Here is a 17338-nt window from a genome sequence, read left to right on the forward strand (position 1 = left end):
TCAATAGGTAACAACTGTGTTTTCAGTGGAAAAAAGGTCATAGTCTTTACTGAATCCAGCTAGAAGAAGGTTTATAGACAGGTGCAGAGACAAAGCGGGACCGAAGCAAGTTAAAAGAGGTCTGCTTTTTGGTAGAATAGCTCTTAGGGAAAAGTTCAGTTTCTTTTTAATAATTTTAAGTGAGAACTGAGTGAAGCTCTATATAAATAATGGCAAATGAAAGTCAAGCTACTATGATTTTGTTGTTTTTGGAAGTGTCTAACCTCAGACCCTAAGTAATGCCCTTTTGAAGAGTACAGCCGGTTTTAGCAAACCGTTGAGCCGCTTTACAAAAGAAGACCTGGAATTCTTTTAAAATTTCTCTTATTGTGACCGTCCAATACTGAAGTTTTCTGAGCAGGTTTCCGAAATTAAAATGTGTGATACTATGTAGAACTAGGAGAAGAACCCTGCAAGCAAAGCCGAATAATAAAGCCTAACTACCATTATGTTGTTCAGAGTCAAAGCAAGCTTTTCTAAGAGCACAGCTTTTGGGCAAAACGTCGAGCTGCTTTGCAGAAAAGGCCCAGGGATTCTTATTCTCTCTTCTCTACTGATAACACACTTTGTCGCGAGAGCAGAGAAGATTAAAGTTATTGACTGGGTTCAGTGAGAGGCCAGTTATCTATATGACCCATTTTAACTTAACACTTGTTGGTAGCTAAGGCTTGATACGGGAATGAAAAATGAACTAATTTCGCGTGCCTATCGAGTATTATCTAGCGTAGGAAATTATTTTTATAATCAGATATCATCATGTAAGGTTTAAAAAAATTCGCAGTTTAATTCTTGAACTGTTCAAACTTTATCCAATACTATATATTATCCACTCATACATATATCTTTTTTAGTCTCAGGTAAAATATCAACAGTGTAACTTGAAATGCTTTACACCCCAAAGCCTAGTCATATTCTCTGTAAACATAGAAATAAGAAACATGTTGAACTTTGGACCAATTCTTCCATTAGTCATAGTTTGTTGAGCCGTTTATGGTGGGTCTAATTTAACGGACTCTTAACGTGGGTTGAAGAAACCCGTATGCGCGATCGTTCAAATTAATGAAAGCTGTTGAGCTGAGAAGGACTTTCATGTGGCAATGCATATTTTGGTGTACCGTTTAAGCCGAGTGATCTGTGCAAGAAAACTTCTGTGTTACCAATTAATGCACTGTTTATTACGCATCCTAATTAACTTTAGGTGTGCGCGGGAGCGATCCCAGTGTGTGACCACTTAAATGGAAGCTGTCGAACAGTACTTTCATTTGGTACTGTTATTTAGGCTGTACAATGTGGTTCTATGTTTAAAGAATGTAGAAAAATCCCTGTAGCCACTCAAGACGGCTATTAGCGAGTAGTACTTTTATCTGGTAACGGTTTTTACGCATCAGAGAACAGAGACTACAAGCTACTATGCCTAGAGTTGAATGCATTTCGACCGTTTTTACTTCTAAACTTTGTAAGCTTGTCTGTAGAGGATGATCTTCAGTTCAGTTGAGTTGATAACGGATTCTGTTATTTTAGACTTTTTCGATTTACTAAAACGGAAAAACCTCAACTATATATAACGTTTTGCGTGGAATCATTTTCCTAGGTAGTCAGATCACCTTTAATTACCGTGGTTCAGTCGTTCAGTCGCGCTGAGCGCGGACTTTGCTTTGCTTGGGATCGGCCCTTGCAGGTTGATTCGGAAGTTGCAATCGGGTTGATATATATCCTTTAGCAGCTAAGCAACAGAGGAACAGTTCCTGTAGGTTTGGCACTACTGAAAAGAAAGAAATTTAAGACGAATCACGGTTAAAATACAGTTTATATGCTCATAAATAGCTCATGCATGTCTTTGAGTGTAATTTTTTTTACGGATATCAATTCTAAATACGTCAACACGTGGCATTAGCACTTAACAATAGTACAAGAACAGCTTTCTTTTCAATATTGCACTTCGATTCAATTTTGTGACAGAATTGTGCTAGCAAGTTTTGACTGGAATTCGACTGATTGACAAATTCTCGGAACGCCGCAGAACGCATAAACGAACAAACCTTCACTGAATCGACACTGAACTTAGCGGAGAAAAGATAAGTAATGTTTGCGACTTTAACTGACAAATTTTGTCAGCCGGTCTGAATGATTCGGGTGATGAAGATTGATCGGGAACTTACAAAATGAGAAAACAAGATCATGGTGGTATAAACTTTACATTGCAATGGGTGTCAGATACACAACAATCTTTAGAGAACAGAATGGACGAGCAGGGAATCCCTTTTGCGAACAAGGTCAATAAGGAGGGAGACTTGGCGTGTGGCAGAATTGCGCTTTACAAATATAGTGCCAATTTTGCGTCGCTTAGATAAACGCCATCTGAATAAGAATAAAACAGCCTGTAGTGTAGTAGAGCGGTTACAATACCCGTGTCATCATGTCAGATCTATCAACCGTAAAAGTTCTGCTGGAACATACAGTGAACAGAAGAGTTTAAAATAGCTTCGCTTAAGCTTCACCTGACTAATAGCATTTCAACGGGATTTCACTGGAAAGCAGAAAAGTTGAACCGTGTGGTCCAGCAGGCAGAGACTTCACTGAACCGGTAAAATCATCATAACTAAAACTTCAATAATATTGAGCGACTATAGCCGAGACCAAGACCGTTAACGGAAGGAGGACGGTTAATGATACAGTTTATCACTTGAGACAACCCTGGCGTAGTGATGTGAATATTATTTCTTATGAAGACAGCCAGAAAATCTTGATTAAATAAGTTACCAACGTTAACTGAAGCAGCCAAACAGTACTGGAAAAGAAGGCTCTTGGGATAAGTCAGTCAAAGAATAGATATATATTCTACAAGACGATTAGAAAGAAAAAAAAAACACAATTGATTTAAGATATCATCCTGCAATATAGCAAGATGCATCCCATGGACAATAGCATTCAAATATAGTTGAAATCAAGAAAAGAAAACTGAAGAAATATCTTCAAGACGAACGAAAAATGCAGAAAAATGGTATCAGAAATTCGTTAGAAGGTATACTAGACAGATCTGGATGAAAACAGTAAACAAATAGAGCGTTTTGGAAGAATAACTTGGCTTACATCAGAACTGTAGTGGACAGTGTTGTACATGTCAAAAATACGTGTTGATATTACTCTACAAAATCAAACTTTTGCCGGCACTTCCTATGTATTCAGGATATTGAATTATTTCAATTCTCAACGGTTAGCTAGTTGATTGCCTCTAATGGGTACTAAAGAAGACAACAGGTGAAATCCGGCTGTGTTCCTATAGCTAAATGGCAAGTTGATAATCCTAAAATTTTCCATGGATCACTCTACAAGGTTCAGGTAGCTCGCACGTTTAGACAAGTGTGAGAGTATGGCTATAACATCACTTGTGAGTAGGCTAATAAAGGAAACAAAGTTAGTTTTAACGTTGTGAATTCTTTCGATGTTCAGTATAAATCGCAATGCAAGCTATGAACGTTTATTGAATTACAAGAAATATCGAATAAAGTGCAGGGGCTAACCTTCACTTTCCATGAGCTACTATATCGTTGAGAGCCTTCTTGCCTTAGATCAGAATCAAAAACGGTAAAACCAAAATACGTTAACACTTTCGATGTTCAATATATATATTGCTACGAACGTTTATTGAATTACGAGAAATATCAGTAATAAAGTATTGAGGCTAACCTTCAGTTCCAATGAGCTACGATATCGTTGAGAACCTTCTTGCCTTAGATCACAATCAAAAAGTCGGTAAAAGCAAAATACGTCATCTCTTTCGATGTTCAGTATATTGCTATGAACGTTTATTGAATTACAAGAAATATCAGTAACCAAGTACAGGGGCTAACCTTCAGTTTCCATGAGCTGCCATCGTGGTACCAGAGAGCCCTCTTCGGCCTTAGATCAAAATCAAAAGCTGAGTAAAAGCAAAATAAACACATTAGTAGAGACTAAATGGTAGTGGCCTAGATATAAAAACGTTGAAATGTCAAAGTTCTATTCGGACAGGATAAAAATATAATATATTTTAAGTGAAATTTCTTGCTGCATATTTGTATCGGGGTGATTTTGAAGTGTATACAAATTAGCAGTGCTTGCAATAAAGAAAGGCAAAACAACCAAGAAATAAAGAATTGAGCTATGCAACGAATTTCTAACCGAGTTCTTGGACTGGTGTATATGTTTCCTAGTTATAACTAATCTAATAACTAAAATTGGCCGTTTGGCTTCGGTTTCGAGTAGATCTGCCAAGGTACATAATCGGCCGGTCTAATCCCTCTGACAAGAAAAAAGAAAAACAATACGATTCCTCTTGTTCCAAATACAAAAATAATCAATGTTGCGTGCCTTACCCTCAAAATAGCATCTATTGCGTGTACATCGCCAGCTGATGGCAAATCAACGGAGCACAAACACAAATAAACACGCGATTTAAACATTCCACTTATCTCCGATTTCAAAGAGTGCAAGAGTCCGCATCCCTCTCAGTTCAATCTTTGTGGCCCTTTGGGGCGATTTTACAGCCTCAGTAAATTCTTCTCCTGCGAACGCAATTATCATCGTATGTTTTGCGACACTGACGAGCACAGAAGTGGCAAAGGCTGACTGAAAACTTAGAGATTTTTCAAAAGTGTTCCTTAGTTTGGATTGCTAGGCGGTGGCCCGGCTTGTTATGACGTTTTTAGTTCAGGTGGGAAGACGTGCCCTGTTATGGAGACGGGACAACACAGAAGCTTCTGGCAGCAGGTTCAATGAACCTGAGGCGTTTCTGAACCTTATCGTCATTGATTTATTTTCCAAGAGCTACGGAAAAGAGTATGGCTAATCTAATAAAATTTCCATAGCATTTCTCGAATTTTACCGTGTAAAATGCGGTTAACGTTTGCTAGTCCAGTGCGCATCGCATATTGTTTATAGTTTTAGTCCGCCATTTTGAAAACTTGGAGCGAAGTAGTATTTGCATAGAAATCCTCTGTCTAATTTACCTTTGTGTAAAATTTAAATTTTGGAACATAGAGTCGATATAAGGTTACTGATCAAAAGTAATTTTTGGTTAGTTTGCGAGAAAGTGAATTACAAGCGTTTCATGCTCGTTTTCCATGCGTTAGTCTGTGTCAAAATTGACGACCTTAGCCAGAGTAAAATTTTTTTTTCCAAGGCAATATCAGCAAAAAAAAGTCTTGTTTCACGTTGATTTATTTTTGTAATGCGCAGCCTATAACGAGAACTTGGAATAAATAATATAAATAAATTCAAAATTGTTACTGAGGCAAGTACCTCGCTTTGCTCGTTATTAAATACGGCCCTGGAAATCTGATTTCTGTAGTAAAACCGAATCGCGTCACCGCCTTGGTTCCTCCGAGACAATCTTTAATTGGACTGTTTAGTTTACAATCAATGGAAGTATCTATTTTTTATTTGTATGAAATGAGTATTGCTTGATGAAAACCGGGTTAAAACCGTACCCCCAACGACTCACGACGTATTTTTCTCTTTGCTTTGTTTTTCTATGAAAAATGCTTTTTGATATCAAAACACACAAAATTACACTTACTATACTACATGCTGATCCGCCTTATAGGATGACGTAGATTCGGGACGGTTCGATCGTCATTAAAACGTTCTAGAATGTTCCGATGTCGACGACACGCGAGAACGTTGTCGACATATGTTCTAGAATCGACGGTTTGCGTGACTTCCCGAGTAAGCAATTATATGGCAGTGCTTATTTCACTTCCGGTAAGGCCTTCTGAATATCTGCATAATATCATGATGGGAGCTTAGCTTCGTAGAAGTGCCTGATTTTATCGAATAAGGCGTTTTCGAAGATATTACTTGAAAATGACGACTTAGGCTTTTTCTTCTTCGGTTTAGCCAGCTTAGTGGAACATAATGACCCTTCAAACTTATTCATTTTTTAATCAAACTCCTAAGAAAAATCTTAAACAAATGACTTTATTCCCCGAATAGCAAAAAGCTTTAATTTAAATAACTTTCCAGCGACTTGAGATAAGAAAATATTTTTTTCTAGGACAAAAAGTCTGGTATAATTTTTTCGCGATAGTAGTTAAAACAGCTCATGATTTTGATCGAGACCAGATATGTGAATTGAAAAAAAAAAAGGTTTGGGCCTTCTTGCACAAATATATTTTTCTTCAAACCTACATCCTTGAGTCAAATTACGATTTTTTTGTTTGTTTATCGAAGAAATAGAAGAATTAAAGCAATCAGTGCTACCTCAAATCTCTAGAATTCTTTAAAAATTTATGCAGATTCAGATACGATTTCTAGAACAGTCAGCGGTGAGACGTGGGCCTCGCTCCGTGTAGAACGTTCTCGAATAGGCACGTTTGATTATTTTGTCCCTATGTCCTCATGGCAACCTGTTCCAATGACGTCAGAGAGGCACCCGTCTAGGTCACCACCTGACGACCGAAGAGCCTTGATCTAAAAACACTTGCAGCCGCAAAAATGCCGATATGCTAAATTTAGAAAATCAATAAACAATTCACGTCTACCGCAGTGTCGAGTAAAATTTGTTTACTATTTCGAAGGTCAGCGACGCCCTCTGAGATTCAAGCCCAGACCTCTGACGCGCTTTGCGTCTCAAGGGATATAAAACCTGCGCGCGGGGGATGAAAAAATATGGCCGATCTGTGAACCGCTTGGGTAACTTATGCTTCTTTCGTCTGCACGCGTACACACCAGCGAGAAAGCTATTTTCTTTGGGGGTCTATGAAAAGAATGCCGATGAAGACGGGAGACGGAGATTCGAGCGGTATTCCATCCAACGTCCCTGCGTTTTTAGTGAAATTGTGGAAGCTGGTTGAAGATCCACAATACGAAGAGCACATTTCATGGAACAAGGTGTCAAAACTATTCTGTTTTCATTTTTATGGTCTCCGGAAGAGATTTTATACTTATGAACTACATAGCTCTACCTTTTTTCTTTATTACGAGTAGAATTTTATTGCTCTTCCGTTTGATCTACACCTTAAAAAGGGATGATTACGAGCTTGCGATTTTGATTATTCCCATAGAATGGAACCGGATTCCTGGTCCACGATCAGGCTACGTTTGCACGCGAAATCCTTCCCAAGTATTTCAAGCACAATAACTTTGCAAGCTTCGTTCGCCAGCTGAATATGTGTAAGTATATTGTTGAATGTAACCCGCCGGTATTGTGGGTTTACGATATCTTCCTGTGTTGTAGTACACGGATATAAGCTTTCTCGTTTGGCGTCCGCTCGTGATAAGCACAGCTGCATTAATCGATTTCATATCAATTTCATCAATATTTCGAAGGGCACATCAAATAAGTATTTGATTTTGTGGTAAAAAATTTGAGCTATTACTTCTTTGTCAAAGAATGTTTGCAATGCGTGTTTTTCTCCGGGAATGACGTGTGGGCGGGTAAAGTGTATGTTTTCCGGCCGATTTAGATGTCCTCTGATAGACTTCGATGAATTGCTTTGTGGACTTGCTTGTTCGGTACTTTTGAAGAGAATTTCACCATGGAGTGTGCAAATGCCAGCCGCAACAGGTTAATGTGTATTTTGAAATAGTTGTGTAACACGTATCAAATCTACCATCCGTTCTCAGTTGAAATTTGTCATGTGCAATGCAATAAGAGCAATGCTGCCTGTGATTTAGTGGGTGGGGGAGAGGAGCCGTTATTTTGTCAAAATGTTTCTAGGTATGGTGGATGCAAACGTATGTTAATACTTATGATGATGATAAAAGAAAATAAATAAATGAAATAAATTCATGTGCAATAAATCCACAGCTGAAACTTTCAACATTTGTTCCTCTTTCCTTTGTAAAGCAGATCTTGAGATTATTTTTCAAGCATCCAACCACTGCTTGCCTAAGCTTGCAAATGAGTGTGCCTTGTACATACATTAGTTCTCAGGTTACGTAACAGTGGAAATTATAAAGATTTGTATCGGGAAAACAGTGATATTCTTAAGACTAAAAAATACGAAGGAGTATGAATAAAAATAAACCTACCTCGCTTCAGCTGTGTGTCTCCTTGTTTCCTGTGAGGTTTCTAGGGCGATTTATGGTCATTTAGGTGGTTTTTAGCTTCACTGCTTTGTCCTCTACATGTATATATCTTTTATATAGAGGACAAAGCCGCCTAGAAACCTCACGAGAAACATGGAAATACACACCTGAAGTGAGGTAGGTGTATTTTTTATTCATATTCCTTTGTATTTTTTAGGCTTAAGAATATAACAGTTTTCCCCATACAAATCCTTATAATTTCCACTGCTGCATAAGACGTTAGCTAAAGCAATGTTACATGCATTTTCCCAACAAGTAAATAAGCTTAACTGACGCAAGTGTTAATTTCCATTTTTTGCTCAATCAATTAAACTCACTAGGGGGTCCATCAGGACTATTGATAGGTCAAGTGTAACAAGAAGACATGCAATACTCTGCATGGGTACCTTAGTTTTGTTTTAGACAAAAGTTGAAATTGTAATGACAATGTTGGCCAGTATTTTTTATCCCGATCACCCAAGTAATAATAATATTAATATCTGAATTGAATCAATTGCTGGAAAAAGTTTGTCAGTAACAATGGTTTTTCAGTGCATTATGATTTGCACACAAGATGCCCCCTATACAAAGGTTAATTATACCTGCAAGTTCTGTGCTAGTATAAAGATCACTCTAGGCTGCGACTAATGGCTTTGTTATTCTGACTTGTAAATTTTACATTTGCAGATGGGTTTCGAAAAGTCATTGGTGCTGAGCAAGGAGGTCTGCGATCAGAGAAGGATGAGTGGGAATTTTTTAATGGAAATTTCAACAAGTATCATCCTGAATTGTTGGAGAATGTCAAGAGAAAGGTTTGTGCATTGTTCAAAGTCAGCAAATGCTGTGATTTTTTTCTAGTGACAGCAAGTTCATTTTGATAAACTTAAACATACCTTTTCCTCAAATCATAGAAAACTCAGTAGCAGTGGTTTCATTTGTAAAAAAAGTCCGCAAATGATAGGAACCTAGTAGAAAGAGAGGATTTGTAGCAGTGACAAGGAGAGAAGACAATTTGGGAAGGGAACAACTTGAAAATGTAGGGCTTTTATCCTCAAGTTGGCTTTTTTAAATCACTCTATACCCCTCATTCTGGGACTTCGCACCTTAGAAACAACATGCATTTATATTGTCATAATGTATTTATTTACTAACAATGGTTATAGTTTTTATTTGTTTTTTGTTGTTTTTTTTTTTGGTAGGCTACACCAGAAGAAAAGAAAATGAAAAATGAGGATGTGTCTAAAGTGTTGAATGATGTGCAAGACATGAAAGGAAGACAGGATGAAATGACCATGAAGCTTGACCAAATTAAGAGGTGGGAGACTCCCCAACTCTTCACTGGCTATCTAATTTTTTTTAGACATTTGGGATGATAACCTCGGGGTGGGGGGGGGGGGGGGGCATTCTTCCATATATGGGCTATATAGATGTGTGCTGCAGGATAGGGTAGGGTTTTTTAGGTTCTCGATGCTTAAATAGGGTATCATTTTTGCCCCTGTTGGCATTGTGTTCCTGGTGTGATCCATAGAGAGGGTACCTAAATTGTATCAACTAAAATTGCCATGCTTAAATGTCCAGCTAAATGAAAAACAAATGATCTGTTAGAACTGAACCTTCAGTTAACTTCCCATGTTACTTAATCGAAATAAAGCTAGCCCGTTCATGCTGTTCGTAGTTTTCGAGTTTCCCTTCAATAGGCTGTCATTTTTCAGGTTTGGGCCTTGAATACAGTGTCATTTTTCATGTCCTTCATCCTTAAATAGGGTCAGGGTTTACGACCCTGCGTAGCACACACCTATTTTAAATTTACAGAAGAACCCATCCCCCCAGGAATGATAAACAGCTGCGAGGAAGTCTTATTGAGGTACAAAGTGCAGTTAACCTGAAGACATGCTTGCCAGCTGTTGTCCCATTCACTGGATGCAGGGCAGCCTCCAAGCGTTATACTGTACCCAAATGAAGCCATTCATAATGATATATTATAAATAATCCCAAAACTGTTTAGTTCTCCATTTTTTAGTTGTTGCATTAAAATTATCAGCCTCAGTGAAGGTCTCACAGTGTTGTTTGATCTTTTTCAGGGAAAATGTGACCCTGTGGAATGAGCTGGTAGAGTTGAGACAAAAACATCAAAGGCAACAGCAGATTGTCAACAAGGTGAATATTATTATCTGGAGGAATAAGTCAAGAATAGTTTGGACCAAACCTGAGAGAAATCTGCCTTGACTGGATGTAAGGCACTTGGATTTCTTGACATAGTCTCGGGACAAGAAGTATTTGCTCTGAATTTGACAGAGCACGTTGTCATGTAGGACCCGAGTTTTCTTAAACTCAATTTTAGTAACAATACGACTGTCAGTAGTTATAGGTTTTTCTTAACTCTATGATGCAACCTAGCATTTAATGTTACGTTTTATATTGCAGCTGTTCCAGTACCTGATGCGCCTGATTTATCAAAATGATAAGCTCATGAATAGGAAAAGGCGAGTGTACATGTAAACCCTGGTGTCAAAATGAAACTTCTCCTTACTGTAGTCTCCATTATTTCATGAAGTATCAGATAGGAGAATTTAACTGTATAATTTATGTTTTTATTTTCCTTGAACTAAGAGTGATGGGATTTTATTAAAACTCTTTACTTGTTTTTTAGGTTGATGCTCCAGGACAGTACGGAGGAGCAATCTTCTTCTTCCTCTTCTTCCAAGAGAGGACGATATGAATACAGAGATGGGTCTGGACCCAGCAGTGGGCAGCCTCCACCAAGCTACACTGCACAGAGAGTGAGTTTCCTCATTAAGCTGTACATAAATGGAGCCTTGCATGAAGATGTTGAGGGTATAGCATGTTTAATCAAATTTCTGTTTGACCTTTGATTGTTATTTTGTTAAATCTTTTCTCAGTCATGGTTCATTGATCAGACTGTTATTGTTCAGTTTCTCAATGGTTATCGTTGTTACTTCCTTCCTATCAGAAATACCTGATAATTGCATAGTCACTTGTTTTGTATAATTATACGCTGTTGAGCCCCACTTTTTCAAACTCTCAAGGGAAATGAAAAATAGTCCAAAATAGCAGTGGTTCATTAATAGCTGGTAGTAAATGACTGAAGGGCAAACCAAGGGAAATTCAATATAACCAAGTTTGAATTAGCCAGGTCTATCTGTATAAATAAAACAAGCGTAGTGCACCTTTGTATTTTCCTGTTTGATGAACAGATTCTGGAATGGTTCAAGATAAACGATGCCAATACCAAGAAGAAATTTCTTTGCTTACATATACTGTATACTGATGGTTTAATTTTGTTCTTTGTAGCCAAGCACTCAGACTCTCACAATCTCTGATATATCAAATGCTCCTTCATCAAGTCTTGGACCTTGTAAGTTAAACCTTTTAATGATGAATGCTGTAAGACCTGTGGAGGCCTTGTTGTTAATTCCTGTATATTTATCCAACTTATAACAAAATATTGATTTAAAATCAACTATTTTACTTTAGTAAATTTTGAAGGGTTTATTTTGTTTCATTTCATGAGTTGTCAAAGATTCACAAAAACTAAATGCAAACACTTCTCAGGCAGGAAACATTTTTAATATTGTTCTTTTCTTGTATATAACATATATGTATACATTTAGTTTTGTCACTAGATACATGTACCACAGAACTTTTTCCCATGAGATTTTAACTGCTCCTTGTGAGCTTTGGTGAAGTTTCAATGAACTTAAATAAACATTATTATGTTGATAAAAATGGTAAAGCAAAAGATCAGTTTCCTTTTAAATCACAACACAATGTACACAATAGAGTTCAGACTAGCAAAGCTTAGTTCAGTAAGGAAATGAACCAATTCCAGTATTAAATTTCCTTGACAATGTGCATTTTCGTTGTTTTCAGCTACGAGTGGGCCACTAATAACTGCTTTACCAGATGATGACACCATCTCACATGCCAGACCGGTCATTAGATTCCCGGAGGAGTCTGTACCATCATCACAGCCTATTGTGTCTAGTCCAGTGTCTACATCAGCAAGTAAGGGGTTACATATCACTTGCATGAGAAAACACCTTGAAGTTTGACCCATTTAAAGGGGATCAAGAAATCCCAAATGGAGGGAGAATAAAGGGGAAAGTGAATGATGATCTCTACTTTGTCATGATTCAAGCTTACTAACTGTATTGGGTAAAAACTGTGCACACATGGGATTGTAGTAAGGATTGTAGTGAAGGAATTCAGTGCTTCCTAATTTCAGGCTGGGTGGCTGAGAAATTTAGGGTAGGGAATAATATTCCACTCTGAGGTTATTCAAGCTTAAATGAATTTCCAGTGCAGATTGCCAATGGGGGCTTTCAGAGTACGGAGAAAAGTTCAATTCTCCTTTGTCATCCGGTGTCAACTGGTAAAATTTTGGGCAAAAGGGTGTCAAAGCTTTAATTCTAATCATCTTATAATATATTATTTCCTTCGGTACTGAATGTTATTCATGTTTGTTTTTGATCTTGCCTTTATAGCACCATCTTACCCACAAGCCTCAGTTGTACACGCACAGCCATCAATGGGTGTGGTCACTTTTCCTGAGGAGCAGACACCGACACCTGTTGTGCACCCATCGCATGTGATAGAGCCTCAACAGTACGATGAGCGTCATCCTAGTTTAAGAAATATTCCTTTGACGCAGCGACTGTCTCAGGAAGATATCTCAGAGAGGTAGTGTCACTGTGTGATCCGTTGAACAGTTATTTATTATTACAGTGTTTTTGTTGCCGTAATGATAAATAATATAAGTCAATGGCTCTATAGGGAGAACAGTGAGTTGTTATTCAGCTTAGCTTTCATAGACCACTTGAAAAAAGTTAATCAGTGCATTACATTTAGAATTTAGAATGACTGATTTGAACTGTTGAAATACAAATGAAATGATTTTTTTTTTTTTTGAAGAGGTGTTAAAGGCACATTGCAGTTTTGAAATTTGAAGAGTCAAAGAAGAATTGACACACCCATTGTAATTATTTATCATTGCCGTAACAAGGTCATGATGATAAATGATTCAATAGTGGTATTGTACACAGGAAGTTGAGAGTCTCCAGGTTTTCATTTAATGTACAATGTGTATAATATATATTTAAAATTTGGAGACTGTTTTAGAGAGAATGGATAAACATGTATTTGAAATTTGGTAGCCCAAACTATTTTGTTAGTGATGTTGTAAATTCTTTGTTTTAGGCAAATTGAGAAAAATCTGTTTGCTGAGGAGGTTTTTTTCAGGAAGATAATAGTGAGGCGTCGTTGTGGACTGAAAAATTAATATAACTTTCATGCATGAATTTTAATATAATTAAAAATACTTTTGGATGATGATGTAGTAAACTTCATCGCAGTTATATATGCAACCAAGGTAGTTGCAAAAATAAAATCTGAAAAATATTTCTTGAATGAAATACCATACCTTTCTAGTTGACAATGTACTGATTTTGTAAGAAGGTATAATTACATGTCTATCACTTTGCAGCTGAAAAGTGAAGGGTTTAAAAGCCTTAATTTCACTTGTCAGCCACAGAAAATCCATTCTTTCCTGATTGTGTTTTCTTTTCGATCATTTCAGGAATTACATTGGTGATCAGGTGGACTACATTTCACAGAACCTTGACAACATCCAGTTTCAACTGGCAAATCACTCTATGGTGTTGGATAATAGCTTATTCTATGATGTATTTGGCCATGAAGGGGTCCCTCCAGGCCAGGTAAAAATATGGAGTTTTTAGTTGAGTTATATACTATACATGTCATTATAAACAGACAGAAATGTTTAAGAGCATCAGAGAAGTGCATAGTAAGGCACAGAGGTACATGTAGCTGAGTTCCTCTCACATTTTCCCTAGGTCTAAAAAATTTCTATGTTACTTATAGCACTCAACAATTAGTACTACTTCAACTTATGCCATTTTGCTGATAAAATGTTCAAAGATATTGATCTTGTGTGCACTCGCAGAGACAGAGGCTGTGTGCATTTAAACTCAAAAATCACATGATCTTGGGAGCGTGCCTTATGGCACTTTAATGAACTCAAACTGACCAGTCACAGAACACACAAATTATTCCTAATAAAAAAAAAATTTGATAAGTAATTGTGATCACAAGCACACTGTTGAATATTTTAAGCAAAGGAATTTTTAAGAACATGAGGTAGGGACATAAAGAACAGAAGGCACAAGTTAATTGCTTTGCACACTTAACACACTTTTTATGTTTAAAATCATTTTGTTTTCTGATTGTTAGGATCCCCTGGATCTTTTAGCTGACCGGGCTGCAGCAAGCCCTCTTCCAGGCGTTGGCCATAGTCCATCACAAGGTACCAGACATGAGCAATCTTCACTCATTTATCAAATGACCAGTGGACCATATTCATATTCTCTGTATTGAACTGGAACTAGCTTGAAATGGAGGCTTGTGCGGGGGGAAAATCATTAAAAAGAGATAAATTCCATTTTCATTTGAGAAGACTCCCCCGCATTAGCCTCAGTTACAAGCTATTTCCAGTCCAATACCGAGAATACAAATATGGTCTGTTAAATATCTTTTTGAGATTTAGATGAAATAAATCATGAAACTTACTCTGAAAAAGTAGGCAAAGTTCAACTGAAAGTGATATTTGATTATTCATTTCCTTCAGTTTCTGCCACCAGCACGAGTTTTCAGTTTTCTTATATTTACAAGTTACTATAAAATTATTTCAGAACCTGAACATGTTGGCTTGAGGATGGTTAGCTTTCATTGATTTTGTACCTGTGCGTATCTCTTTTGTGACTAGGTGTAACAAAGGGGCCTTAACTTTCATTCATAACGATAGTTATTTAATTTCAATAGGCTTTAATTTCACAATCACTTAAGTTGTGTGCATAACTGCGATGATCAATCACGTCTTTAAGTGACAGTGTGAACCATGTTTTCTTTACCAGGTCACGAGCTCGTGCAGTATGGAATGCAGGGATCTGGCGCTAACAGCAGCTCTCCCCGGGGACCCCCGAGGTCCAGAGAACGTGAGGACCAATACGGACGAAGAGAGTGGCCACAAGGACAACAGCATCCTGATTATGACGTTGTGCAACACCTATTTAACGGTTGAGACATTTTGAATGAACGTTCTTAACCGTATAGCTCTTAACTTGATTTTGGTGATGGTTTTAAAAGTGTAGTATTATTTCATTGCATTGGTTATAAGCTAAAGCTCTCTTATTTTAGTCGATATTTTTTGTCAGTGTTGAATTGAGCAAAGCTGAAGAGATTTCTGTTGACTTTCACACTGCGGATGAGAGCCTTATGAACCAATAAGACTTGAACGACGTTCAATGAAAAGCGCGGGAAATGTCGCGGGGCGCCGGCCACGAGAAACACAACAAGCCAATCAGAGCTTGAAGTGGCGAAACGGCTGCCGGTGAAAAGCGCGGGAAAGTCGCGTTGAGTTTTACTTGTGATTGCTCTGTTTGGTTACGGCTTATTTTGTCGTTAACCAATCACTAAGCTTAGCTATCGCAAAAACAGCAAACACAATAACTTCTCGAAATCGCCGGAGAACCGCACGATCGTTTATTCAACTATTAACGAGATTATAACCTTGTAATCGCACTTAATATTTTTAAAGCACTTTATAACAGAACAAAAATTACAAGTGTAACTCAGCCATAACTTTAACTAATTAAAATTAACAGGAGACCATGACCTATAGTAGGCAAATTGTAGTAACGAAACTTTAAAATGTATTAACTTGTATATTATGTTAAGTACAAATGACATTTTAGGACCTCGCAAAAAGAAAAAAACAGTAAGCTCTTTATATTCAAGAGGTAGGCTTTTTAATGATTTAAGGGGTTGAACTTCTGCTCGTTAGAACGAGGTGTGTAGTAAAAATAAAAAAATAAAAAAATAAATAAAGTATCTAAGTAAAATGGTACCTTTGTATGTGTTTTATGACGTTATCTCGTTTGCCACGTTAATAAAAGGGAGTTTAAGAAAACCACGACGGCAACGGCAACGGCAACGGCAACGTCGCTAAACAAAAGGTTTAATGAGCAGAACAATGGCTGTGCACGTGCTTTGTAATTCTTGGTACATTTCTTCTCCGTCCTGTGCAAAACAACAACGTGAAATGACCAAATTCTGCGTTGTCCAGAGAACATGAACCACGACGGCTATTTTTATTTTTTATATTTATTTCAAATGTTTCGCCCTGTCCCAGATACAGTTTCGTGATAGTTTTGACACTAAGAAACAAAGGAAAATGACTTAAGAGTATCGCGAGATTCTCAGGTAAACTATAAAATCATTTTTTTAATCGACGTCCTTGGCGTCGAGCCCTGGTTTCTTGAACTCCCTATTGAGCGGCGAGCATTCAGCAAGTCTCAGAGGAGAGAGGATTGGTGCGAGTCGACAGTCCTGACTCGATTTTCCAAGAAACGCGTGCAGTGCAGGCTAAAAGCGGTTCACAAATTCCAATTGCACCGCACAAAAGTGTAAGAAGGGTATTGCTTCAACACATGTCTTTCAACCCAAACGGAAATGAAATAGGCGTAGTTAGCGACCGCGAACTGTGAGAAATGCATGTAAGGCCCGTGCACGCGCTCCTAGAACTCGTGCCTAATAATTACACCCTTTTGTCTTGAGTGATATCGATTGTTTGGCCCCTGAACACTCGTTTAACTAATGTTTAGATGGACATGCAGGTTTTGACAATTAATGAACTGGTTCCCAGTCGGATCTAAACTGCGAGGCTGGTTTCCTCGTGAACGATCCCTTGAGTTGATGTGGTATTTATTTCCAGTCACTCGCGGAAATCGACTTCCTTGATCAAAAACACGGCTGAGAACTATGTTGTGATTCGTGCGACCAGTGCCAAGTGTGTGGAAACGTCCATTCACGATTTGAGTCTCTTCATTAACATGCCGTGAGGTGGGTCTTGTCCCATCGCTTTCTCTCCTGGGCAGCAAGTGCTGTTTTTGCAATCTAAGAGATTCCAAATTCTTTTTTATCCAATCACAAGACTGGCACGACCACTCATGCATATGCATTCGTCTAGACATTCTGTAAACAGCCTTGTGCCAGCATGGCGTTGTAAGACTGTGGGCTCACGTCTGCAATTCCCGGCCAACAACCGGGAACTAGTTGCATTATTCGATTGACAGGCAGTTTTCCAGATGGCGCGCGAAAGAAAACAAAACCTGTCCTCACAGTCAGACACGATCTCGCACAAAATATTTCAGTT

General features: G+C 37.9%; 2 protein-coding genes across 3 annotated transcripts in view; one reads left to right on the forward strand and one right to left on the reverse strand.

Moving 5' to 3' along the window:
* The window catches only part of LOC145466423 (rotatin-like), a 193396-nt gene that overhangs the window by 92635 nt on the left and 83423 nt on the right, over positions 1 to 17338 (reverse strand). The gene's annotated exons all lie outside the window — the stretch shown is intronic.
* On the forward strand, positions 6635 to 16725 carry LOC145466453 (heat shock factor protein 1-like). 2 transcript variants are annotated; one of them, XM_081450176.1, is made up of 13 exons: positions 6635 to 6909; positions 7083 to 7191; positions 8776 to 8900; positions 9288 to 9403; positions 10170 to 10245; positions 10513 to 10571; positions 10739 to 10868; positions 11401 to 11464; positions 11980 to 12114; positions 12594 to 12714; positions 13685 to 13823; positions 14359 to 14431; positions 15039 to 16725. In XM_081450176.1, exons 1-13 carry the CDS (start codon positions 6778 to 6780, stop codon positions 15203 to 15205), a joined length of 1446 nt encoding a protein of 481 aa, XP_081306302.1. In that variant the 5' UTR covers positions 6635 to 6777; the 3' UTR covers positions 15206 to 16725. The 2 variants fall into 2 exon arrangements, with proteins under 2 accessions (XP_081306302.1, XP_081306301.1); XM_081450175.1 differs by having other exon boundaries at positions 12594 to 12789; positions 15039 to 16722.

The sequence above is a fragment of the Orbicella franksi genome, chromosome 13 (genome assembly GCF_964199315.1).
Source record: "Orbicella franksi chromosome 13, jaOrbFran1.1, whole genome shotgun sequence".
In the NCBI taxonomy this organism is placed as follows: domain Eukaryota; kingdom Metazoa; phylum Cnidaria; class Anthozoa; order Scleractinia; family Merulinidae; genus Orbicella; species Orbicella franksi.

What these genes read in the sequence shown, in the direction of transcription:
- LOC145466453 (XM_081450175.1), top strand. Translation starts at nt 6,778, where the DNA reads ATGAAAAGAATGCCGATGAAGACGGGAGACGGAGATTCGAGCGGTATT. An exon ending in CGTTCGCCAGCTGAATATGT is followed by an intron (nt 7,192 to 8,775) that starts GTAAGTATATTG and finishes TTACATTTGCAG; the next exon opens with ATGGGTTTCGAAAAGTCATT. An exon ending in AAGCTCATGAATAGGAAAAG is followed by an intron (nt 10,572 to 10,738) that starts GCGAGTGTACAT and finishes CTTGTTTTTTAG; the next exon opens with GTTGATGCTCCAGGACAGTA.